The sequence below is a fragment of the Dermochelys coriacea genome, chromosome 25 (genome assembly GCF_009764565.3).
Source record: "Dermochelys coriacea isolate rDerCor1 chromosome 25, rDerCor1.pri.v4, whole genome shotgun sequence".
Classification (NCBI taxonomy): domain Eukaryota; kingdom Metazoa; phylum Chordata; order Testudines; family Dermochelyidae; genus Dermochelys; species Dermochelys coriacea.
This window is the reverse complement of record NC_050092.1, coordinates 2,144,338-2,171,303: the sequence shown is the minus strand read 5'-3', so window position 1 is coordinate 2,171,303 and position 26,966 is coordinate 2,144,338. Positions and strand designations below refer to the sequence as shown.

At 46.1% G+C, this 26,966-nt stretch overlaps 1 protein-coding gene across 7 annotated transcripts in view; it reads right to left on the bottom strand.

The window, feature by feature from the left end:
• The window catches only part of MARCHF2 (membrane associated ring-CH-type finger 2), an 87,545-nt gene that overhangs the window by 37,674 nt on the left and 22,905 nt on the right, over positions 1-26,966 (bottom strand). For 4 of the 7 annotated variants that reach the window (XM_038383977.2, XM_038383978.2, XM_043502461.1 and 1 more), the window contains 2 exons: positions 19,400-19,631; positions 3,699-3,894 (listed from right to left, as the gene is read on the bottom strand). In XM_038383977.2, the coding sequence (XP_038239905.1) occupies positions 3,699-3,894; positions 19,400-19,575 (372 nt within the window). In that variant the 5' untranslated portion in view covers positions 19,576-19,631. Of the gene's footprint in view, positions 1-3,698; positions 4,659-5,983; positions 7,294-13,973; positions 14,769-19,399; positions 19,632-26,966 lie in introns of those variants that run through there. The other 3 variants (XM_038383979.2, XM_043502463.1, XM_043502460.1) reach the window with 3 other exon arrangements.

Below are 26,966 nucleotides of genomic sequence, written 5' to 3'. Positions count from 1 at the left end.
ATGGGAGATTTTAACTTCCCTTACATCTGTTGAAAGACTATTACAGCAAAACTGCAAATTCTGAACATGTGTAGGTGACAACTTTCAGAACAAGTACAGGGTCATCCAGTTTGGATCTGGTTTTGACGAACAGGGAGGAATTAGTTGAAAATGTGAAGGTGGTTAGGAACTTGGGAAGAAGTGATCATGCTCTGATGAATTCAAGATCCTATGGAAAGGAGGACATGAGAACAGCAAAGCAAGGACACTGGACTTCAGAAACATGGATTTCAACCAATTCAGAGAAATAGTAGGCACCATCTCATGGAAAGACCAATTAGGAAGAAAAGGAGCCAAAGGGGGCTGGCACCTCCTAAAAGATGTAATACTAGAGGCTCAACATCAAGCTATTCCAGTGTGAGAAAAGGTAAGACTACCCAGAGGAGGCCAACATGGATACATACAGGAAGTATACATGGGAATAGTACGAGCGTGTAGGGACAAAAATCAGAAAAGCCCAGGCAAACAATGAGTTACAGCTGGCAAGGAATGTCAGATAACAAGAAGGGGTTCTTCAAACATCAGGAAAAAAAAAAAAAGAAAAGAAAAATCCAGGATGGTGTGGATCTGCTGCTAATGGAGAAGGTGAGCTGGTAATGGAAGATGATAGGAAGGCAGAGCTGCTCAACTGCTTAGCTTCAGTCTTCTCACAGAAAATAACGTGACCGGACGACTAGTGAAGTTACCATAGACAGTAAAGGGGAAGGGATGAAGATCAGATAAGCAAACACCATGTCAGATCTTCTGACCAATTGGAATGAATTCAGATCTGTGGGGCCAGAAGCTATTCACCCAAGGGTACTGAAAGAATTAGCTGAAGAAATCTCGGAGCCACTGGCAATAATAGTTGCAAATGCATGGACGACAATAGAGGTCCCAGAAGACTGGAGAAGGGCTAATGTAGCGCCCATTTTTAAAATGGGGGAAAGGAGGAGCCAAGGAACTATAGACCAGTCAGCCTAACTTTCGATACCTGGGAAGCTACTATAGCAATGTATAAAACATTCAATTTGCGAATACCTGGAGGATGAAGGGGGTAACACTAGCAGTCAGCATGGATTCGCCAAGAATAAATCATGCCAAACCAGTTTGATTTACTTTTCTCACAGGATAACTGGGTTGGTGGATAGGGGGAATGCAGTGGACATAATATATCTGGACTTCAGCATGGCTTTTGACACAGTCCCACATGACATTCTGATAGGTAAGCTGGAGAAACGCAAGCTTGGCAGAACTACCATTAGATGGATACATAATTGGTTAAAAAACTACAAACAGAGTAACTATTAATGGAATTATGTCAGATTGGAGGGAGGTTTCAAGTGGAGTTTCACAGGGGTCTGTTCTGGTTCCGGTGCTGTTTAAAGTCTTTATTAATGACCTGGATGAAGGAACAGAGAACACACTCATCAGATTTGCAGATGACACAAAGCTAGGGGAGCTGCCAACACTTCAGAGGACAGAGCTAAGATACAGATGGATCTTGATAATTTGGAGAACTGGGCTAAAGACAACACAATGAAATTCAACAAAGACAAATGTAAGGTGCTACACAGAGAAGAAAAAACAAATGCACAAATACAAAGTGAGGGATAACTGGCTTGGCAGCAGCACCGTTGAGAAGAATCTGGGAGTTGTGGTGGGTCACAGCCTCAACATGAGTCAGAATGAGATGCTGTTGCAAAGAAAAAAACAAAAAACAAAAAAAAAAAACGCAAATGCTATTTTAGGTTGCACTAGCAGAGGCATAGCATGCAAGTCACGGGAAGTGAGAGTACTGCTCTACTCGGTGCTGGTTAGGCTTCAGCTGAATACGGTGTCTAATTTTGGTCACCAATGTTTAGAAAGCATGTGGAGAAATTGGAAAGGATCCACAGGTGAGCAACAAAGATAATCAAAGGGATGGAATGCAAGCCATATGAGCAAAGGCTGAAGGAAGTGGATATGTTTAATTTGGAAAAGAAGAGATTGAGGGGGGACAATGTCCCTTCTTCAAATACTTGAAAGGCTTCCATAAAAAAGATGGAGCAAAGTTGTTCTCTCTTGTCACAGAGGACAGGGACAAGAGGCACTGGATTCAAACTTCAGCATAGCAGAATTAGATTAAATCTCAGGAAAAACTTCCTAACTGATAAGACAATGAAACAGACTGCCTAGGGACATTGTGGAAGGTGTTTTGCTGGAGGTTTTCAAAAGGAGGCTGGATAGCCATCTGTCTGAGATGGTTTAGACACAACATATCCTGCATCTTGACAGAAGGTTAGATGACCCTTGTGGTCCCTTCTACCCCTATGATTCTAACAAGTTTCAAATCTATTTAGCTTTGAAACCTCATCAGGCCTATTTAGTAAAATCATGTTTTCTGACTAACTCAGCTGCTGCCCCCTTGCACTGTAATTCACAATTTATTCATTCATCCCAGGGGAAACACATCTGCAAGCTCAGTGATGTTTTAGATATGCTCACCCTAAGCAGGAGTCAGTCCCAAGCTCTTCAGCAGGTATAGTATAGTAGCTACACAGTAATTTGATAAGACTGAAAGATCACTTGGTGTAAGATATCTTCCTCTCCTGAATGGAATGACCCCTACAATGAGCAGGAGATATGACACTACAACCAGCCAGAGCAAACCTATCTAAAGAGGGGAAGGAACCGAAATTTCTGACCTACAAACCAAATGCTTTCATGTATGTCAGGGTCACTCACTAAGGACTGGTCCATGACATACATCAAAAATGTACCATGCTTCATATTTATGGACAAGATACACCAAGGAAATTAAATGTAAGAGAACTACATTAATGCAACATTGAGATATTAGATACCAAAATATTGAGGAGGATAGGGAAGGAAAAATGACTTCTCAAAGCCATTAACATGAATATTAAGTTAATAAAGGGGACACCACATACAAGAAGACAGAATTCTACCTATGTATGGACAACAGGGCAAATGAAAACAACAATTCTGCATTTCCACAGTGCTTTTGTTTGCAGTTTCAAATCATAAAGGCAAATTTATAGTTCTCTGGCCTCCTTATCCAATTGTGTCTGCCTATAAGGAGGCTAAACAACAAACATCCTAACCTCACCCCCATTCTCCAACCCTCCTCTAGGGCATACACTTGTCTCTCAGCCAACTCCCAATCAGACCAAAGGCATGAACTCTGCTCTTTCACAGATTTCTTACAGCTCAAGTTACTATGTCAGGCCATTTTTATAATGTGTCATATATTCTCCTCACATTATATTAGTTTTATTAAAATTGAGGAAAAATGACCATTTCTCAGTAATTTTTTTAATCAATGCTGGTTATAGTGCATTGAAAGGACATGATCAAATTGTCTATGTCCAAAACAAAGCTCTGGTTGAGAATGATCCACCATGTGACTGGAAGACTGTTTCATCTATATGTAGGGCCTACACTAAGTTATGCAAATTTTAAAAATAAACTATGCAGGTTCAATTTTTAAAAAAAACACTGAAGGAAGGAGATGATTCATGTTTCTCTAAATACACAGCTTAACAGACAGGGTGAATCCAGGGCCCAAGGGACCTGACGGTACCCAGAGTACTGAATTAAATACTGTTAAATCAGTCATTTTCCTTCAAAGGTAAAGAAAACAGCATATGAAAAGCCAAGCAGGAGGAAAGTGGTACCTCTGTGAGGGGCCTTGGTCTTCTCTCTACGACAAACTCAGTATGGCAGAGCTCACAGTAACTAGTGTTGGAGGAGGAGAGCCATTTTTCCAGGCAGCTCTTGTGCACGGTCCCCAGTGTTCCTGTGCAGTCGCAGGGAGAAAGCAGCCCCTCCCCATTTCCACCTTCATGGCAGATTCGACAGATGGGACCATCACTAAAGAAAGAGGCAAATAATGGGATGAAACTGCTGTCAGACTGGGCAGAATGGCACAGCCATGCCCAGAGAACATTGAGACACATCCCGCCATGCCCTGCAAGGATATGCTAATGCTAGACAAGGTGCTGCATTATGCTGGAGATTGGGGGAATCTTCAAAGCAAACTGCTGTGGCAGCAGCAGAAACAGCTTCAAAAAGACACACAATAAATGACAGCATGTGGACCACGTCAGTAACTGCAAGAGCATTACTAAAAGTTACATCTTCGTCTATGTTAGTACGTAATGAGGGAGCAAAAATTACAGTGGACCAGAGTCCAGAATGGCTACCTGTACTGCTGGGGAGGCTTCTAAAAAGCACCAGATTAAGATGCTATGGACCGATTCAGAGTCTTCATTTTCAAGCGTACGCTGTAAACAGAAATATCTCCCTAAAGAACTTAGGGTCTCAGCTCTACAGCATACACAGCAATCATGAATATCCAAGTCATGAAATCGCAATGATAAAAATCAGATAATTGAGACTATCACTTGCTTTCCCCCTCCCACTTACTCACAGTCGGATGTGATTTTGGCAGCTGCTGTCTCAAAAGCAGCAAGAACTAAAGACCAAGGTTGCATTTGAAATAAAAACAGATCAGGAGCCATGCTCTCAAAAGGCATACCACGTGCTAATAAATAAAAGACCACCCAGCAAAATTAGTGGCATACTAAGCTTCTCTATCCACCACACTGCAACCAACTCCATTCTCCATTTGTATACTGTCCATATATAAAAAGAAAAAAGGAGTACTTGTGGCACCTTAGAGACTAACAAATTTATTTGAGCATAAGCTTTCATGAGCTACAGCTCACTTCATTGGATGCATTCAGTGGAAAATACAGTGGGGAGTTTTATCAAACACACTGACAGGTTTCAGAGTAGCAGCTGTGTTAGTCTGTATTCGCGAAAAGAAAAGGAGTACTTGTGGCACCTTAGAGACTAACAAATTTATGCATCCGATGAAGTGAGCTGTAGCTCACGAAAGCTTATGACTTAGAGTACCCAGAAGTCACCTACTACAGGACAGGCCCAACAAAGAAAACAACAGAATGCCACTAGCCATCACCTTCAGCCCCCAACTAAAACCTCTCCAACACATCATCAAGGATCTACAACCTATCCTGAAGGTTGACCCTCACAGATCTTGGGAGACAGGCCAGTCCTTGCTTACAGATAGCCCCCCAACCTGAAGCAAATACTCACCAGCAACCACACAACAGAACCACTAACCCAGGAACCTATCCTTGCAACAAAGCCCATTGCCAACTCTGTCCACATATTTATTCAGGGGACACCATCATAGGGCCTAATCACATCAGCCACACTATCAGAGGCTCGTTCACCTGCACATCTACCAATGTGAGATATGCCATCATGTGCCAGTAATGCCCCTCTGCCATGTACATTGATCAAACTGGACAGTCTCTACGTAAAAGAATAAAGGGACACAAATCAGACGTCAAGAATTATAACATTCAAAAACCAGTTGGAGAACACTTCAATCTCTCCGGTCACTCGATTACAGACCTGATAGTGGCTATCCTTCAACAAAAAAACTTCAAAAACAGATTCTAATGAGAGACTGCTGAATTGGAATTAATTTGCAAACTGGATACAATTAACTTAGGCTTGAATAGAGACTGGGAGTGGATGGGTCATTACACAAAGTAAAACTATTTCCCCATGTTATTCCTCCCCCCCACCCTACCCCCCACTGTTCCTCAGACCTTCTTGTTAACTGCTGGAAATGGCCCACCTTGATCACCACCACAAAAGGTTTTCCTCCTTCCCCCCCTCCTTCCTGCTGGTAATAGCTCATCTTAAGTGATCACTCTCCTTACAGTGTGTATGATAAAACCCATTGTTTCATGTTCTCTGTGTGTGTATATAAATCTCTCCACTGTATTTTCCACCGAATGCATCCGATGAAGTGAGCTGTAGCTCACGAAAGCTTATGCTCAAATAAATTTGTTAGTTTCTAAGGTGCCACAAGTACTCTTTTTCTTTTTGCGAATACAGACTAACACAGCTGCTACTCTGAAACCTGTCCATATATAGCATCAGCTCAGCAAGGTTAGGGGGCTATTTCTTCCTACATGTCTACAGAGGCCAGGCCTAGCACACAGATTGCACTTTAGTAATAATACAATGCATTAATCATTCCTCTTGTGGTTTGAAATATCACCAAAGACAGACATATTGGAATCAAGTGTGGAGGAAGCTAATACAGTAATTAGAGAGATTTGATTTTAAAGGTCAAGTATCTTCTGACCTGCCAGGACTAGAAAAGCTTTGGAAGACTAGTACAAATACTTTCAGGGCCTTTTAAGTTTTCCAAGCAATGGTCCTGGGTTGCTGATCGAAATGAAAATAGTTAAGTTTGTCCATATATTCCTGAGGGTACCTTTCCCTGGGTCTTTCTGGAATTCTGTTATTGTGCACGGTTAGCACAGTCCAGAGCTGTTCACCACAGGAGCATTGTCCAAGTAGCTCATAAGAGCATTTACAATTACAGAAAGAAAGGGACAGAGAAGCACAAAGGAATGGGTTGTAACAACAAAATCTACAGAGAACTCTGGCAAAATGAGGGAGAATTTCTGCCTCAAAGATTCATATCAGTTTAGGTGGAATTTGCATTTTCAGTGATGAATCAATGCAACACATAAAATTAAATTGCATGGAAGTGAAATGAATGCAAATAATCTGTCTTCAAGGAGTCTAGTCTGGTCATGCTGACTTCCTGGTTACGTTGCCCTTTCTCCCTCTCGTGGATCTGGTCTTACATTGCAATATTAATTGTTACATTGCCGAGGGTTTCAATTTAATGTAAATATAGCAAGCGTTTTTGAGATCACAGTATGCCAGAAACAGAAAAAGTTGTCTTGGAATCCCCCAGGCGCCTCTCCACAGCATCAGGAAAATACTGCAGTGAAACTGCAACAGAAAGGTCATGTTGGAGGAAGTGCCAAGGAACAGAAGGCGGGGCAACATGGCAGGAAAGTCTCATTCAGGAAAATGCTCTTCTTGGAAAGAAGGGGAGGTAATCTGAGACACAATCTCACAATTCTAGCTGGGTGCTTAGTTAGTTTCATATAAATGGCCCAAACTAATAACTTTTATGGTGGGGGGTGGGAGGGTTGGAAGCCAGGTCCTATAGCCTGTTGTCCTGCTGTGAAGGCTCTTAGCCCTCTGCTGCTGTATGATTTCTTGGCAGTGCTCCAACACAGTCTGTACATAGAAGGCCTTGTGCCTGACTAATAACTTTCTTTGTCTCCTTGTTCCAAGGCTAAGTTTGGGTTTAATGACCTCCTCTCACCTCCTGTTGGAGTCAGGATTTGGGAGATATGTGAGGACAGGAGAGAAGCAGCCGCCGGCAGGAGGGCCCCTGCTGCAGAGATGGGAGCCTGCCACAGGCACAAGAAATCCTATACCCCAGAAGGGCAGGAAAGGGTGTGCACACGCCATAGAGACCTAGATACTGGGTGCCCTAAACACCCAAGATAGACAGGAGCTGGGACAGGGAGTGGGGAGAGCAGGAAGCAGCAGCTGCCACCTTGCACCCAGCTTCTCTGCTAGAGAGAGGGTAGGTCAGGGCCTTTGGCTGACACTAGCAGGGATTGGGGAGAGTCAGCACCGCTCTCCCACTGCTGCCCGTGGGTAGAACTAAGGAGGTGCAGCTCTTTCCTACCCAGTCTGTGCTAGCACTGAAAGACATCTCCCTTCCCCCATACTGCTAAGCCTGGTTCATGCCACAATTTGCTCATTGGGACTTCCATCAACTGCTCCTCTCGGGCCTCGATGACTATCCAGCCTTCACGAGAAGCAACGGTCATGTGCAATGCCCCGGGGAGTTCTGAACTCAATGTGGAAGGTGGCAGGGGACTGATGAAGTGACATCAGGGTGGGGTGATGTGGTCAAAGTGCTTTCCTGCTACTCTGACCACGTTGCCACACCTTGGCATCACTTCACCAACCTGTTACCTTCCATGTCAAGTTCAGAGCTCACCAGGGCATTGAACGTTCCATAGTATACACATCCCCCATTGTATTCTGCCCATTCTCCTTGCTCCATCTACTCCCACCTCCTCTGCCTCCTGCTCCTGGAACCCTCTGCCAGCATGCCACAAACCCTCGCTTGCTTTCAAATCCCACTTGGCACCTGCTTGACTCCGCTCCTGGGTCTCCTACTCCTCTCTGCTTGGCCTAGCCAGGACTTGGATGAAAAAAACAAAACACCATAGCGTAGAAGCCTCATGCAAACCATAAAAGTATCTTGGCTCTCCCTACTTCTGCCTCTTTCTTTTGATCCACAGTGCAATTCTTCCGGGCATCGGGGGGCAGCATCTTATTTCAGTCAAGTACCAAATCCAGTTATGGTGCTATATAAATATGGCTCAGATAATGTATAAGCAGCATTAACAACTGAGGTAGTTTATTTAAAAAAAAAAAAACCCAAATCTCAAATACTCTCATGCTTTTGTGTTATTTGCCAAGAACTGCATCTGTGAGATATTTTATCTACTCTCTTCCTGTTTGAGAAATCTCAGATTTCTAATATAATCTAATATAACCTTGGCTACCAATAAGCAATCCAGTGGATAACATCTGAAAAGCTTTCAAAATAAAAAGGCAAAATTTTGCTGGCACTACAAAGGAAATATTTCAAATGTGACTCCATTTTGTGGAGAGACTGTAACCCTCATCTAGCTCCGTCTCTCTCTCTCTCTCTCTCTCTCTCTCTCTCACGGTTTTAAGATTGGTCACGCTGTTCCTGGCATTGTTTGGTTTCATGAAATCTTGAGGTCAGTTACTGTGGCAGGACACAGTTTACATTATCAGTAGTGTGGTTCCTTCCATCTCTTCCTATTTTGCTTTCAACAGCTCTTCCATTTCACATACTTATCTGAGCCAAATAAATACAGTAGCAGCAGTAGCACTAAGTACAGTAGAACCTCAGAGTTACAGACACCTTGGGAATGGAGGTTGTTCATAACTCTGAACAAGCTGTTATGGGATGCTCCTTAGGGTGGACTGCTCAGAGCAAGGGCTCAGAGTTCTGCAGTGGCTGCCTGGTGAGTGGGGGTGGGGACCAGCAGCTGGTTCTAGCCCCCTGGCTGCAAAGTTGATGAGTGAGGCACTCTGGGAGACTACAGTGTCAGTGGGTAAACTGTGCAGGCTGTGGTCCTTTAAAACTGAGCTGCTCCTCCAGAGTGAAGCATGCAGGCAAGAGTTATAGATTCATAGATACTAAGGTCAGAAGGGACCATTCTGATCATCTAGTCCGACCTCCTGCACAGCGCAGGCCACAGAATCTCACCCACCCACTCCTATGAAAAACCTCACCCATGTCTGAGCTATTGAAGTCCTTAAATCATGGTTCAAAGACTTCAAGGAGCAGAGAAGCCTCCCTCAAGTCAACCATGCCCCATGCTACAGAGGAAGGCGAAAAACCTCCAGGGCCTCTCCAATCTGCCCTGGAGGAAAATTCCTTCCCGACCCCAAATATGGCAATCAGCTAAACCCTGAGCATATGGGCAAGATTCACCAGCCAGATACCCAGGAAAGAATTTTCTATAGTAACTCAGATCCCATCCATCTAATATCCCATCTCAGGGGATTTGGCCTATTTACCCTGAATATTTAAAGATCAATTACTTACCAAAATCCCATTATCCCATCATACCATCTCCTCCATAAACTTGTCAAAAAAAAAAGTTCTGGCTCCAGCAGCTTACACTCCACGACACGTTTCAGTAGCAGCTCAGAAAGTCTCTTTCCCGGACTCTGAGCTTGCAAGCTTGTTCTCCTCCCAGCCAGGGGGGAGGGAAAGGGGAAAACAGCATTCACCACCTCCTACCTGTAAGTGTCTGCCCCAACCCATGGTAAGTAGGGAGTGGGGATGGGGACAGGCAGTTCAGACGTGCCTACCTTTAAGATGCAATACAGGCATGGTATAGTACTGTATTTGCTGGTTTGTTTGAGGGGTATGGTCTCCGTTGCTGCCTGATAGCTCACTTCCGGTTCCCCATGGTGTCCAGTTGACCTGTCGATCTGTAACTCTGATGTTTGTATCTTTGAGGTTCTACTGTATTTCAATTTGTTCTGCGGTTACTTAGCTCTTGGTTTGGCCATGTTCACAATCAGATTCAGCCACATGGCTCTGTTTGACTTCACCAACATCTTAAGTAGTTGTGAAAATGCAGAGATTTGAAATAGCAATGGCTAAGTAGGGTTCCATTACAGCCATATAGACACCCTCATACCAGGAGCCCTAAAAGCAGCACAATTTACAGATACTATTGCATCTTTATGCTCTGGAATTCCAGACAGAGTTTGCTTAACTGATACTCATTCCCCCACCTAATTTAAAAGCATGAGCTGTTTCCCACCCAGTGGAATGTCCCAAGTCTTGAATCCAGGATTGGGAGTCCCCAGACAGCTGCCACATCCTGGCCTCCACCCAATGGCTACTGAAACTGGATGGGCTCAGAAGCTAGGGCTATAGCCCCAGCCAAGGCAGGAGCCACGAGAGCTCTGATTGGAGGATTGCCTAGCTCCACCAATTGGTCTAGCTATGCTATTTAAACCAGGAGGACGAACACGAAGTTTGTCCCAGCAACAAGGTGGTTTCCTGTTGTAGCTGTATTGGACCCTGCTCGTGCCTGCTTCCTGCACCCAACACTGTTCCTGGCTTCTGTCTTACCCCCACCTTCACTCCTGTTCCCACTGTGCTCCTGCTTCTTGTCTCTCCTCCAATCCAATCCTGGCTCCAGCCTGGCCTCCAACTTCTGACCCTGCCTCCCGTCCCGTTTGATCCTTGGCTCTGGCATTTAGCATCTGACCTCTGCTCTGATCTTCAGCTTCAATTCCTGGTTCTGATTCTGGCTTGACTGTAACTTGCAGTTGACTCTGGTGCTGCTTAGCTTCCTGCCCCACCCTGTATGTCTGCTCCACCCATTGGACCTGACTCCTGCTCTACTAGGCCACACTGCCTGAATCCCAGTCCATAATAGCTTGCTCAGACTGCTTCTTAGGGACAGCCCAGCAGAATGGAATCAGCAAGGCTCACTCTTTCTTCACAAAGGGAATTAGAGAACTGAGTGGGTACCCCACCTCCAGGCAGACTATCAGGCAACACAGGCCCATCTTTCTCAGTTTACTGAGGAGAATCAGGCACTGCACCAACAGGCTGTTCAACTCCAAGCCGAGAGTTCTAACTAACCTCTGGGTCAATGTTCCCTCTAATTTTTGACAGGTCGTGTGCACAAAAAGTTTCTTCTATGCAAATTGTGCTTCTGTGCAAATTTTTGTGCGAAAAGGTGTTTCGCCATGTGCGTGGGGTTTAGGATCTGTGTGCACGCACACAGCTCAGAGGGAACAGTGCTCTGGGTCCCACTTGCTGTGGAACCCCTCACACTAGGGCCTGTGACTCCATTGCCAGAACATTTCAATAGGCACCATGGAAAGTTCCAAGCATTTATAAATCAGTGTCGCCTCCAGTTCTGATGTTAGCCGCAAATGTACTCCTCCAACCAGGCCAAGGTAGGCCTGGTAGTCAGCCTGCTAATGGGGGAGGCACTAGACTGGACTCCCCACTATTAGAGGGCATTCATCCAGTACTAACCAGTTCGGACACCTTCCTACAGGCACTGTTGATCCCCACCATGCTCTAATGGCTGAGGCTGCCCAGCAGAGGCAGGGTACTTCTGCCGCATATGCAGCCCACTTTTGCCGACTGACATTGGACACAGAGTGGAATGAGGTGGCCCACCTATTCCACTTCCAATGCGGTCTGAGTGAGGAGCTCAAGGATGATCTGGCCCCAGTGGAAACCCCAGCGAGCCTGGACATCTTTATAGAGCTAACTATACAACTTGACAACCAGTTGTGGGAAAGGCGTGAGAAGAATCATAGAACAACAGGATTGGAAGGGACCTCAGGAGATCATCTAGTCCCCAACCCCCTGCTCAAAGCAGGGCCAATCCCCAACTAAATCATCCCAGCCAGGGCTTTGTCAAGCTTGACCTTAAAAACCTATAAGGAAAGAGATTCCAGCACCTCCCTAGGTAATTCATTCCAGTGCTTCACCACCCTCCTAGTGAAGAAGTTTTTTCTAATATTCAACCTAGGCCTCCCCCACAGCAACTTGAAACCATCACTCCTTTTTCTGTCATCTGCTACCACTGAGAACAGTCTAGATCCATCCTCTTTGGAACCCCCTTTCAGGTAGTTGAAAGCAGCTATCAAATCCTCCCTCATTCTTCTCTTCTGCAGACTAAACAATCCCAGTTCCCTCAGCCTCTTCTCATAAATCATGTGCTCCAGCCCCCTAAACATTTTTGTTGACCTCTGCTGGACTCTTTCCAATAATTCCACATACTTCTTGTAGTGTGGGGCCCAAAACTGGACTCAGTATTCCAGATGAGACCTCACCAATGCCTAACAGAGGGGAATGATCACGTCTCTTGAGCTGCTGGCAATGCTCCTACTTATACAGCCCAAAATGCTGTTAGCCTTTTTGGCAACAAGGGCAGACTGTTGACTCATATCCAGCTTCTCATCCACTGTAACCCCTAGGTCCTTTTCTGCAGAACTGCTGCCTAGCCACTCGGTCCCTAGTCTGTAGCAGTGCATGGGATGCTTCCATCCTAAGTGCAGGACTCTGCACTTGTCCTTAGATTCATAGATACTAAGGTCAGAAGGGACCATTCTGATCTAGTCCGACCTCCTGCACAGCACAGGCCACAGAATCTCACCCACCCGTCCTTGTTGAACCTCATCAGATTTCTTTTGGCCCAATCCTCTCATTTGTCTAGGTACCTCTGTATCCTATCCCTACCCTTCAGCGTATCTACCACTCCTCCCAGTTTAGTGTCATCTACAAACTTGCTGAGGGTGCAATCCACGCCATCCTCCAGATCATTAATGAAGATATTGAACAAAACTGGTCCCAGGACTGATGCTTGGGGCACTCCGCTTGATACCAGCTGCCAACTAGATATGGAGCCATTGATCACTACCTGTTGAGCCTGTGTAGAGAGAAGAGAAGTGAGAGTTTCCACTTCCCATGCATGCGCCTGCCACAACCACCACACTATTTAGCATGCCAAGCAGATGCAGATGGACTCTGCCAGCTGGCAACTTAACCCTGAAGAAACCTCCAGGCTTGGGAGTCCCCAGACAGCTGCCATATCCTGGCCTCCACCCAATGGACAACACCTTAATCTATGCTTCTATTATAGTCAGCCAGGCCACTTCGTCTCCACCTGCCTGGCCCGAAAGCTGACACAAAAGGGTCTGGAGAACAAGCCAACCCAGTTCTGGTTTGAGCTGGGCACAGAGGCAAGATATAACCCCAATCCCAAGGCTGAGTCCTGACAGGATCATGAACCGAAACCCACCAGGTGGGGCCACAACTCCAAGGGCCTATTAGACTAAGAAACCTGCGCCAGCCTTGGCAACTCCCCGTGCATAAGGCCCTCATCAATTCAGGCACCGCAGAAAACTTTATGGACGAGACAACAGATGAGACCTTTATAGTCCAAGTCTGTCCAGGACCGGACAGAAACCATTGATGGTTCCCCAATATCCTCAGGGCCTGTAGTCATTGAAACCATCCCCCTGGAGGTCACAATCTGGGGGCACCAAGAGATGCTGCAATTTAACATAATACGCTTCCCACATTTCCCCCTGATTATGGGTATCTCCTGGCTAACCCGTCACAATCTCCTCATTTACTTGCAGGAGTCATGAGTCTCTTTTTCCTCAAAGTTCTCTCAACAGCACTGCTGGGATCTGATGGATGGGAAACACCCAGAAGACACCCAGGCCCCAGGGGAAGTAGTGATTGGCCTAACAGATATGGGAGGTGGAATCCTCAATTAACTCCCCATCAAATACAGTGATTTCGCTGATATATGCGAACTCCCCATTGGGACTACAATTGTCTGATAAATTTACAGCCTGGAGCAACAGTCCCATTGAGCCAGCTTTATGACATGTCTGAACCTGAGCTAGCTACCTTATATGCATACCTCCAGGAGAATTTGTCCACGGATTTCATCTGTAAGTCCACCTCATCTGCTGGGGTGCCTTTTCTCTTCATGAAGCCTTCATTTCTGTGTAGACTACCAGGCCTTGAACCAGATAACAGTGAGAAATTGGTACCTGCTGCCCCTAATCCCATAGCTGTTGGGCAAAGTAGGAGCTGCTCAAATATTCACAAAACTAGACCTTTGGGGCGCATATATCCTTGTGCGCATTATGCACGGAGACTACTATCTTTTGGATCTGCTATGGCCATTTTGAATATTTGGTGATGCTATTCGGGCTGACAAATGCCCCCACTACATTCCAATACTGTACTTCATTAATGATGTATTCTGGGACATCCTAGATCAATACGTAGTAACGTACCTTGATGATATACTTATTTTTTCAGACCGCTCCGAACAACATACAACTCATGTTCACACCATCTTGGAGAGGCTTTGCCAACATGGATTGTATGACAAGTTGAAAAAATGTGCCTTCAACTGTGTTTCTACTGACTTCTTGGGATTCATCCTGTCCCTGGAAGGAATTAAAATGGATCCAAAAAAGGTAAAGGCGGTCTGAAATTGGGCAGTACCTCGGAACATCCACAAAGTTCAGCATTTCCTGGACTTCATGAATTTCTGTCGTTGGTTCATCTTGAAATTCTCAGAGCAGATTGCCCCTCTGACCGCTTTACTCCATAAGAACATCCAGTTCAGTTGGACTCTGGAGACCCAATGTGCCTTTGAGCAGATTGCCCCTCTGACCACTTTACTACATAAAACTTGCATTTATTAGCCCACCCTGATACTACACGAGCCTTCATTGTGGAAGGAGACTCCTCTAACATAGCAACTGGAGCAGTGTTCTCCCAGAGGCGTAGGTGCCAGCAAGTGATGCATCCGCATGCCGTTTAGTCTAGAAAGCTCACTCCTGCCAAGCAAAATTATGAAATGAACTCGTGGCTATCAAGCCAGCCTTCAAGGAGTGGCAACACTACCTTAAAGGGGCCCAACAGCCAATCCAAGTATACACAGACTATAAGCATTTGGAATATTTATAAAAGTCAAAGCCCTCAATCAGACAGCTCCGATGGGTCCTGTTCTTCTCCCATTTTAATTTTACAATCTCCGATCATGCAAGTGGTATGAATGCAAAGCAGATGCCCTGTCCCGAAATGTGGAGTATTATGCTGACCAGAAGAAACCCAACCAAGAGATCTCCTACATCCTAAAGTCCAATAATTACCTCAGTGTGACAATGCTCCTGGACCAGTTTGTCCTAATCTGCTCAGCCTCTGCCAAGGGGACTTCCCTCGACGATCAAGAAGCCATCGACCAGGAAGTGCATGAGATCCAAGACAGACTGACCTTTGTGAAGGGATGCATATATGTTCACCCTGGCAGCTCCCATGTGGCAGCCCTGCGGATGTGCCATGATTCCCCCGTTTGGGGCATTTTGTCTGTTCCAAAACCTAGCACCTGGCCTCCTATTTCTTTTGGTAGCCTCACAGGCATATGTAGCCTCCTGTGACTTGCGTGTCTGCACTAAGGTGCCACATAACAAACCTTGTGGGCTTGCCCAACTCTTGACCATCTCACTAGACTTATTCATGGAGCTACCCGAGTACAATAGGTATATAGCCATCTTAACTATTCTCAATCACCTTGTCAAGGCTGATTCCCCACTCTGGCTCTTCGAGTGCAGAAGGTGGGAGCCCGCAAGGATTCTAAAAAGTAATGCTGGCCACTTCAGGCTTGTATTAAACTTTTAAGGTTACAGCTTTTCTTTGATCTTGGATCGGTAGATGCTGCCACCACCCAAGTGCAAAACCCCTTTGAAAACCGAGGAAGGTTCCTTTCTGTGGGGTACCCTCGGGCCCTTTCACCCCCACCTCCAGGGAAGAGCAGAGAAAAAACAAAAACAAAAAAAACAAAACAAAGGAAATGAGCTGTTGCCATCAGCTCATTAAAAAACAAACAAACCCAGATGTGCACAAATCTCTTAAGACACAGAACTCCAATCCTGTTCTTAAAAAAGATAAATTTTATTAAAAAAGAAGAAAGAAAATACATTGGAAAACTCAGATTACTGCTAGATTTAAAAAGAGTAAATACAAGAATTAAGCATCAAGAATAGCTTTCTTGAGGTGCAGCTTAAAGGTTACAAGCAAAACAAAAGCACCTGGGGTTAGCACAGAGGAATCCACAAGCCAAAAAGAAATAAAAAAGATAAACCTAATCGCATCTTCCTAGACTTTTCCTGATCTACTTACATATATCTGGGGTTTTAAATAAGTCGTTTTTAGATATGATACAAATGATTTTTCATACCTGGCCCAAAGCTTCTGTCAGCATTGCTGCTCTGTCCCCTTCTCCCCAGGAGAACCACCACAGACAAAGGGGAAGTTTTTTCTCAATTTAAAAAAGTTCTAGCCTTCCCATTGGCTCTTTTAGTCAGGTGCCCATTCACTTCCTTTTACCTGTGCATAGCAGTAAGACTTTTTAACCCTTTACAGGTAAAGCAAGTAGAGACCAGCTATTAAGAGGGATTTTATAGCTAGCTGGCTGGCTGGATGTCCATAACAGGGAGATACTCCCCCCACCCCCCTTCATTTATCACACACACCTCAGGAAGATGGCCCACTTTGTGCCCTGCACCCAGTTACCTTCCTTCGAGGAGACTGCCCAGCTACAGGGAAACCAGATCATCTGCCTTCCTGGACTCCCTGAGCGCATTATTTCTGACCATGGTGCTCAGTTCGTTGCTTGCTTCCAGTGGGAGGTCCTCCGATTGGTCGGAGTACACTCTTGTCTTTCTTCATCTTATCACCCGTAAATGAATAGCCAGAGAGAAAGGGTGAACCAAATCCTGGAGCAGTATCTCCAGAGCTACAGCAACCACCATCAGAATGACTGGTCCTCACCGCTATCCTATGCGGAGTTCGCATATAACACTGAACACACCTACACAGGACAAAGCCCTTTTATTGCAAACTACGCATTCCATCCCCAATTCCATCCTCAACTACCCCCAACCTCCTCTATTCCAGCCACTTCAGATTGAGTACAACTGATCCATCATACCTATGGGGAGCTAAAAACCCAGCTGAGGAAGCCAAACAGGACTGACTACAAGTGATATGAGGACCAATGGCAACAAAGAGGCCCCGATTTCACTGTAGGCCATAAAGTATGGCACTCAGCAGAGCTCCTCCATAGCAACAAACCATCCCATAAATTCAATCACCAATTCCTTGGCCCATATCGAATCCATTAACAGATCAACCTTGTCACCTTCAAACTCCACCAGCCTCATTCCTTCAAAATCCACCCATTTCATGCATCCCTCTTGAAGCCATATATGGCTAACCCTTTTCCCCACCGGACCCAGCCACCCCCCATTCCAATGTGGGTGCAGTACATTGGCCATGAAGTGCTCGATTCTAAAACCAAGTAGGGTAAGCTGTGGCATTTGATTGATTGGGAGGGTTACAGGCCTGAGGGGCATTCCCGGGAGCTTGTTGAAAATGTCCATGCCCCCGAATTTGTAAAAACATTCCACAAGAACCATCTTGAAAAGCCCATTCCATTGCTGCGATAGGAAGGGGGGTGATGTGATGTCCCAGATCTTGAACCCAGGCCTGGGAGTCCCCAGGCAACTGCCACATCCTGGCCTCCTCCCAATGGCTAGTGAAACTAGGTGGGTTGAGAAGCTACTAGGGTGATAACCCCAGCCAAGGCACCACCCATGGGAGCTCTGATTGAAAGACTGCCTGGCTCCACTGATTGATCCAATTACGCTATTTAACCCCGGAAGAGGAATACGAAGTTTGTCCAACCAACAAAGAGGTTTCCTGTCGTGGTTGCACTGAACCCTGCTTGTGCCTGCTTCCTGCGCCCAATCCTATTCCTGCTCTGCTCCTGCCTTACCCAACCTTCACTCCTGTTCCCACTGTGCTCCTGCTCCACACTTGATTCTCTCCTCTCTTCCCGTTCCTGGCTCCTCCCTGCCTCACCTCCAATCTTTATTGACCAGTCCTGGCTCCAACTCCAGCTTGACCCTTGGGTCTGGCATTTGGCAGCTGACCTTGACTCTGATCCTCACCTTCGATTCCTGATTCTGGCTTGACCCATGACTCTGGTAACTGGCAGTTAAAACTGATGTTGACCTTTGATCCCCACCCTGGATGCCTGCTTTGCTCACTAGAGCTTATTCCTTCTCTGACTACTAGGCCAGACTTCCTACATCCCGGCCCATAAAACCCAGATGGTCTGTTTGCAGAGAGGAACGTGAACTCCCATTGCAGTCCCCAAGAAAAGAAGTTCAAGTCTCACTTCCACCATTCTGCTCCAGGTTTGTTAGACAAAGCATTCCGTTTTGCCTTTGTCAATGTCTGCGTCTAGCTTTACCTTCCACATATTCATAGAGTCACCATTTTCCACACTTCATCAATTCTTTATTTGTAGTTTATGAATAGAATAACTGACACTCAGGTAGGATTTGAAACCAAGATCTCTGACCAACTCACTAGCTGAGTTGAATGTGAGGCCTGTGTTCTCTGCAGAGGGAGACTGCCCAGCTTATCTGAGCTTTTTTTAACCAAAAAAGTTTCAGCACATTTCGCTGCCATTTGCTTGTTGAATCAACAATCCCGGAGGTCTACTAAGACACAATCTGGTCTGTAGAGGACAAAACTGGAAGTCAGATGTGGAAAAAAAAAAAAAAAAAAAGGGCAAATGCTCTATAAAGATACAGCTTTAAATTTTACTAGCTTGGTTAGATTCTATCAGACACATCAATGGACTCAGCTGACACACATCACCCTCTATGACTCCCAGGCACAACATACCGACCCTCTGTTCTGTCTGCCCGTTTTTGTGAGTAGCTGGGATATTCAAATATACAAGAATCCCACACTAGTTACATTTGGACACCATGATTTCTTCAGATACAAGTACCCTGCTGTTCCAGTATGCGGGGGAGAAACGGCATTGTACAGTGTGCATGTGCAATTTTTACATCACAAGCTTGTTGGAGCAAGGATTGTATTTTGTCTAAAGTCTTTGGTGCTTAAATAGTCATGACAGTAAGCCTAGTCCCTGGCTTTTTTAAGTGGTGGATGTCTCACCTTCGCTGCAGCCCCAGATGATGCCAGTAGTAGCACACAGGGCCCAGGCTTGGTGAGTGCTAGGTAGTCTGGTTAGGATGCAATGGACATTTGAGAGCCTAATTAATTGTATGTATTTGCTTAGTATTAGATTCCATTTTAGGATCTATTTCCCTGGACAGGTCTGGCTAAACAGATATCATCCCCAACGTTAGTTTACCATGAAGCTCCTGGGCAAATGGGCTGGGATATCGTAATAGCTAAGAGCAAAAGGCTGATGCAGCCCAGCGCAAGCAGTGAGCAACGTTCCTTTACCTTTGTGCTCCCAGTGCTTTGATCACTGTCGAGAGCAGCCGGCCATCTTTTGCAGTCACTTGGGTGACATACTGTGGTCGCCCGACGTCGGAGTCCTCCACTGACTTAGACAAAGCAGCACTTCCTGGACAGTCACACAATGAGCCAGGTAGGTGGCAGCAGTCGCCTGTCGTCATGGCAACAAAGAGCACCTACTCCTTCAGAGACTGAATCTCACACAGTCATGATAGGCCTGGAACAAAACGAGACAAAGCCAATGAAGAGGTTTCTAAGCCATTTCACTCCTCCTTCAAGCTCCAGCTAGCTTCTCTCACAACCAGCCTCTCCTGCTTCTCCTGAGGCACACAGCACCCATGCCATCAGACTCGCCTTCCCCCAGTGTGCTGTTTCTCACACTGCTCTGCAAGGCAGTCACACAGAATCAGCTACCTGCAGTCAGTGGGCAATGGGAGAGGGGAAGCCTGACTCCAAGTCATTTAGGATCCTGCTCTGGCCTCAACATCACTAACTCTGCTATTGTTACCTTGTCCTCCTACATACATGGGAACTGGAACCCTAAACAAAGCCTTGCACACTTGTCCTTACTGGCCCAGGCACAAAACTGACTTGTCCACCCTTGTGATAAAGAAAAGCCATTGATGATATTTTACCAGCCTGTACTTGTCCTTGAGATGTAAAAGTAGAATTTTTGTGAGGCTGCCTTAACATAAAATTGAGGTTCCAAATGAAGTGGCCTTTTCATCCATTTTGGGGAGGATGTTATGTATTTTGCTTCTCCAGGGAGAGTTCACAGTATCCGCAATTAGAATAGCCATCCTAGCTTGTAAAACTGAGCACACTGAATGTGGAAATGATGGGACATTAACCAAAGAGCCCCATGGGGCCTGGGCTAGACTAAGATTTAAAGGTGTGATGCTAGAACGTGTTAGCTAATATATTTGAAAAGTCTAATGTAGACAAGGCATACTAACATACATTATTGTCTAATTAAAGTTCCCCCTCCCAATCTACTCCCAGGCTTTAAGTGGACCAGGTTAGAACATTTAAAGGCAGCATGGCTGGTCTACACTTGCCTTTTGAATCATGTTAGCTAATACCACACCTTTACATTTGAGTCTAAACAACCCTTTAAAGAATCAATTTCCAAGGAGGAACAACACCTTTCCACTCTGCTAATTTTCTCTCCGTGACCTCAGAGGAGAATCGCACAACTTTTGCAGGTGAAAGTTCCACTTACATTCTCCCCATTTAGTTCTAGTCCTAAAGTGCAAAGAGTTTCCAAGTCTCTGCCCTTCTCCCATCATCCCATAAAGTGTTTTAAGATCTTCACTCCTAACCCTTTTTAAACAGGCTTTTCCCAAGTCTGTGCCAGTTTTTCCAAACTCTGCATACACAGAGCTTTGTGACTTTTAGCCATAGTTTTTGTCCTAAATCCTAGGGGATTCTTCTTTCAGCCACTCTGTACAGGTCCTGGACAAATAAGGTGACCCAACAAGTCTTTTCCCACTCTAATTTCTGTTTCCATTTCTTTGTGTCCATATACTTAACTTCATTGTCCCAGTGACCTGTCTCAACAGTACATAGGTCATTATTACTGACAACTCAAATGGCGCTATAAATATACCCAGCGCTTCACAGACAAAATAAGTCTGTGGCTACTTGCAGAGCTTTTCTTGAAAAGCTTGGTGGGTTAAAATATGGTGTAATCATTGAAACTCCTTTAATAACCACCCCAGGATCAGACCCCTAAATTTTATGAGATTTTATTCACTGTTTCCTCAAATTCTTCTCCTGCTCTCACTATACCAGCTTTGCTGCTTAAAAACCGATCCAAAAGTAGCTTCTTTGGGCTTGCGAGTTACAGCGCATTAAAGGAGCCCTGGGCGCACTATATTACTACCTGTCCACACTGGCAAGGCATGTAGAGCGCCCTGTCTCCGCAGCTACAGTGCTGCTGGTACTCCACTTAGGTGAGTGGAATGTTTGCTGTGCCCGCACTGGAGCGTCGCGGCACCAGTGTGCATGCCCTGGTCCTATAGCGCACTGTGATCGGCCTACAGAAGTGTCCCACAATCCCTGTTCTAGCCACGATGGTCATCACTTTGAGCTCTACTGCCCTGCCCTCAGGTGACCAACCATCAGACCCGCCCTTTAAATTCTCTGGGGATTTTGAAAATCCCCTTCCTGTTTGCTCAGCCAGGCGTGGAGTGCTCTCAGTGCATCTTCCCATGTGACCATGCCTCCACTGGCCAGGCGAACCCCAGTATGGAGCAACGGTGAGGTGCTGGACCTCATCAGTGTTTGTGTCCAGTCCCAGCTGCGCTCCAGTCATAGGAATTACACTTCCTTCGGGTAGATATCAAGGGCCATGCTGGAACGGGGCCATGACCTGGATGCACTGCACTGCAGGGTTAAAGTAAAGAAGTTGCGGAATGCCTACCGCAAAGCCCGAGAGGCAAACAGCTGCTCCAGTGCTGCCCCCGCAACCTGCCATTTTTACAAAGAGCTGGACGCGATACTTGGGGGCGACCCCACCTCCATGCCGAGTACCACCATGGACACCTCAGAGGCCAGTGCAACAAGGCAGGAGGAGGAAGAGGAGGAGGAGCAGCAGCAGCAAAACTGTGAGGGTGCTCCGGTGGAGGAAGACAACTCAGCATCCCTAGATGCATGCAGCCAGGAGCTGTTCTCAAGCCAGGAGGAGGGTAGCCAGTCGTGGCGGCCGGTGCTTGGGGAAGGACAAACACCGGAGGAGGTCCAGTAAGCGGCTTTTGTTTTGGGAAGGAAGTTATTCGGTGCGGGCTCTTGGGGTGAGGAGGGTTAGGGCTGCATGCATGACTAGATGTGGAATAGGGCGTTGATGTGCTCTCTCACATTGCGGTAATCGGCCTCAGTGATCTCTTCAAAAATCTCAGCCACAACTTGGGCAATGTGCTTGCGCAGATTTTTTGGGAGAGCCACTGTGGTCCTTGTCCCAGTCAAGCTAACTTGTCCGTGCCACTGTACCGTGAGGGACCATTGCACACAGGCAAGCTGCATATGGGCCAGGGCGGAAGCTGCATTATAACAGAAAACCTTCCCTTGCTTCCCAGGTCACCCTCAGCAGCGAGATATCTTCCAGGACGAACTCCTGTGGAAAATGTGGGGACAGTGTTCAGTATAGAGGCCTCCTGTGGCTGTTGGATCTCCCCAAGGCATGCTCAGGATTTAGCTGATCGCCATATTTGGGGTCGGGAAGGAATTTTCCCCCAAGGCAGATTGGAAGAGGCCCTGGGGGTTTTTCGCCTTCCTCTGCAGCATGGGGCACAGGTCATTTGCTGGAGGCTTCTCTGCACCTTGAAGTCTTTAAACCACGATTTGAGGACTTCAGTAGCTCAGACATAAGTTAGAGGTTTGTTACAGGAGTTGGTGGGTGAGATTCCGTGGCCTGCGTTGTGCAGAAGGTCAGAATAGACTATCATAATGGTCCCTTCTGACCTTAAAGTCTATGATTCTATGAAACCCAGAGGGCATTACAGCCGTGAAACAATCAGTCATGCTTGACTCTGTGCTTACTCACCATTTTGGGGCTCCGGTGGGTTATGTGCGCTTGCTTTGGGACAGCAAATTATGCTATTGTGTAGACTGTGCTTGCCCTTGAGTATGGGGGAATCATTGCTCTGTCTGGTGTGAGCAATGCTGCCTCTGTTAAGTGTTGCATTTTGCCTTTACAAATGCAACCTTGAGATCTCAGCCGTCCGTGTTATCAACGGCCAAGAGGCTGCAAAGAACCAGGAAGAGGCCAAGTAGAACCAAAGAGGACATGCTGCGTAAAGTCATGCAGCATTCAACTAATGAAAATAAAAAAGTGCAGGAGTGGCGGGAGAGTGAAAGGGGGATCCACCAGCAGAATGTGGATCGCCAGCACCAAAGCACAGAGTGACTGATAAGCATCATGAAGCACCAAGCGGACTCGATCCTGGCGCTCGTAGCCATGCAGGTGAAGCACTACCACCCCTGCCTCCCCCCACCCCCCCCGCAGCCCTTTTCCCAAAACTCTTTCCCTTGTGCCACCATGTCACCTCCAAACCACTTTCCCCAACATCCGAGTTCTTACCACCACTCGCTGCCTCCAACACCTTCACCACGCAGCCCGGAAAACTACGACCCTTACCCACGACACTCAACCCCCAACACCATGCAGTATAGCCATCCTGAAGTGCAGCACTCATTGCACAGCACTCCAGACAGGACATACGCAAATCTGTGATTGTACTGTTCCCCACCCCATCCCACCCTCTTGCCCTTTATGTTTCCCAAGCAGTTGTGTTGTGTTTCTTTTCAATACATTGATTTTTTGGCTTTGAAAACATTCTTTATTATTGCAGAATGTAAAAAACTGTAGCCCAGGAAACCAACAGGCACTGCAGTCAGTGTATCCTACGTAGCAAACAGATTCCTACCGCACTTCACTCCCATGCAGAGCACCACACCAGATGCTACTGTTGGCTTTCAGCCTCAAATTGCTCCCTCAAGGCATCCCTAATCCTTGCAGCCCCATGCTGGGCCCCTCTAATAGCCCTGCTCTCTGGCCGTTCAAATTCAGCCTCCAGGTGTTGAACCTCGAGTTCTATGCCTGAGTGAATCTTTCACCCTTCCCTTCACAAATGTTATGTAAGGTATAGCATGCAGATATAACCGCAGGGATGCTGTTATCAGCCAGGTCCAACTTCCTGTACAGAGAGGGCCAGCAACCCTTTAAACGGCCAAAAGCACACTCCACAGTCATTCTGCACCGGCTCAGCCTGTTGATGAAGTGCTCCTTGCTGCTGTCAAGGCTCCCCGTGTAGGGTTTCATGAGCCACGGTATCAAAGAGTAAGCAGGGTCTCCAAGGATCACAATGGGCATTTCGACTTCCCCTACGGTGATCTTCTGGTCTGGGAAAAGAGTCCCGGCTTGCAGCTTCCTGAAAAGGCCAGTGTTACAAAAGACGCATGCGTCATGCACCTTTCCGGCCAGCCTGCATTAATGTCAATGAAACGCCCATGGTGATCCACGAGTGCCTGGAGAACCATAGAGAAATAACCCTTCCGATTAACGTACTCGGAGGCTAGGTGGGCTGGTGCCAGAATTGGAATATGCATCCCATCTATCACCCCTCCGCAGTTAGGGAAACCCATTTGTGCAAAGCCTGCCACAAATGTCATGCACGGTACCCGGAGTCACGGTTCTTCTGAGCAGGATGTGATTTATGGCCCTGCAAACTTGCATCAACACGATTCCAACAGTCCACTTCCCAACTCCAAACTGGTTAGCGACCAATTGCTAGCTGTCTGGAGTTGCCAGCTTCCAGACTGCAATGGCCACCTGCTTCTCCACCGTCAGGGCAGCTCTCAATCTTGTGTTCTTGTGCCGCAGGCCCACGAAAGCTTATGCCCAAATAAATCTGTTAGTCAATACCACTTCCTGCAGCACCTAGGTGGTTCCTGTGAGGTCTCCCATCTAAGAACTTGCCCAGCTTGATTTGACCCTGTTTAGCTTGTGAGATCTGATATGATCGCAGTAAACTGGCTTTCAATTGATGGTGCAGTGCTGGGTATGTCCCCCCACTCATTCTAAGGCAATCTTCCAGACTTCTAGTGCCACTTGAACAAAATCATCATTTAAATGGTGACCTGCCTAACTGTGGCCTGTATTCTTGTGCTCCTTGTCATCTCTGTGATATTCAGTCTTCCCACAAAGAGAGCATGAGAAATGAAAAAGTGGAAATAAAGAGAGGCAAGGCTTTTAGAAACAGCCTCAATGACAACATGGGAAATTGTGCAGAAGAACATGGGTGACTTCAATCACTAGCTTATTATATTAACTAAATATCATTCTCACAGACCAAGGGGGATTTTTCCTGGCTGGAGAAAAAACAGCAGCTCATCCAAAGTTGACAGACAAAAATGAACAATTATTCCGAAACAAGCTGCTCTGGAATGGCTGTTTAGAAGAAACAAATGCTTGGTAGAGTTACATTAACCCCTTTCCTGAGAGCCTGCGAAGAGGCTGTCTGAAGGTACTGCCAACCCCAATCATTCCTTCAAGGATCCAGGCACCAAAATTATTGATTCATATCCACCCATTTTTTTTTTTTTTTTTTCCAGTTTTGCCTTCTGGTTTGGTCCTTTGGTCCACCTGTGCTGCAGGTCCTCCCCCCACCCCCTCAGTGTGTGAGTGTGCGAACATTTCAGGTTCAAAACTCAAGGTGACATACATGTGCAAAAATGTTACCCCTCTGGCTTCTTAGAGGGCACTCCTTCGCCTCTGCTAATCCCTGAAAAGGGGGAGCTGCCATTCTATCACTCTCCCTCTCTCTCCTTATCCCTACTCCATTCCCCTTCCTGTCTTCCTCTCCAGCCCACCCAGTCTCCTCCTTTACTCACATCCCACTCCGGGCTCCCTGACAGTGTCCTGCCTCCAGTCTATATTTACCTGCCCCCACATTGTCACTCCCTTTCCCTGTACAATATTGCATCTCTCACATTTTCCATCTGTCACCCCTCCTCCTCTGCACCTCCTAAGTCGTATTCTGCTCCTTTTCAGTCTGCCTTCCACACACACCCCTGGATCTCCACACCCCTGCACTCCTTCAGTTTCCTCCATAGCTGTCAAGTTTTGTTCTGCTCCATGTGTGTCATTGTATGCAGATTAATAAACTAATTTTCATACATGCAAATAAATTACTTATAACCATAAGCTTTCGGTCAATAAACCCTGCCCCAAGCACTGGCAGGTTAGGACACATAATAGCACAAAATGTGTCAGGCATGGCTGGTGTAGATGAGAGCTTCCTCAAAGGGGTGGGTGGGTGGTTGCTGGGACAAGTCAGTGTTTGGAACCTGACTAGCATACCCAGAAAGGGCTTTGGACCTATGAGAGATCCTGAAATAACCGATTACACTGAAGTGAAATTGTTTTGTTTTCAAATCTCTGCACTATGGAAGTCAGCCATGACCATGAACCAGCACAGTTTATCAGTCAGAGGTGGGCCTAAATCAGACTAAAACAGACAAAGAAAACAACAGAAAGGCTGTTCCCTGGTTACATGCTTGGCTGGACATGCAGAGAAAAGATGACAGCATGACTGTTAAGGAGATTCTAAGAAGACTTATTCAGAAGATTAAAAATAGAAGAACTTGTTTGGATGAACTTTCCTTTTCAGGAATTTACAACAATTTTAGTGAGTCCTGCACAGTGGAAAACTGTATCTTTCAGAATGGCTCTGTTGCCTTAGATCCGGGAGCAAATCCGCATCTCTACCTGACTTCCCTTTGGTAGGCAACAACCTTTAGCAAAGGGTTCCCTCAATTCACAGAAAGTCTTATATGCTAAATCATATTCTGAGTAATTCATAAATAATTAATTTACTCATTGTACCCTCTGTCCCGATAAACACACACACCTCTGGTTTACTGATCACTCCACAAGAATCTCATTTGAGCGTTACTGGAAAATGTCGGACACTAAAGGCCCTCAATAGGCAACTCATGAACAGTTTTCTAATGTTTCTGATTTGAATTGTTTAGCAAAACTATTTTTGGA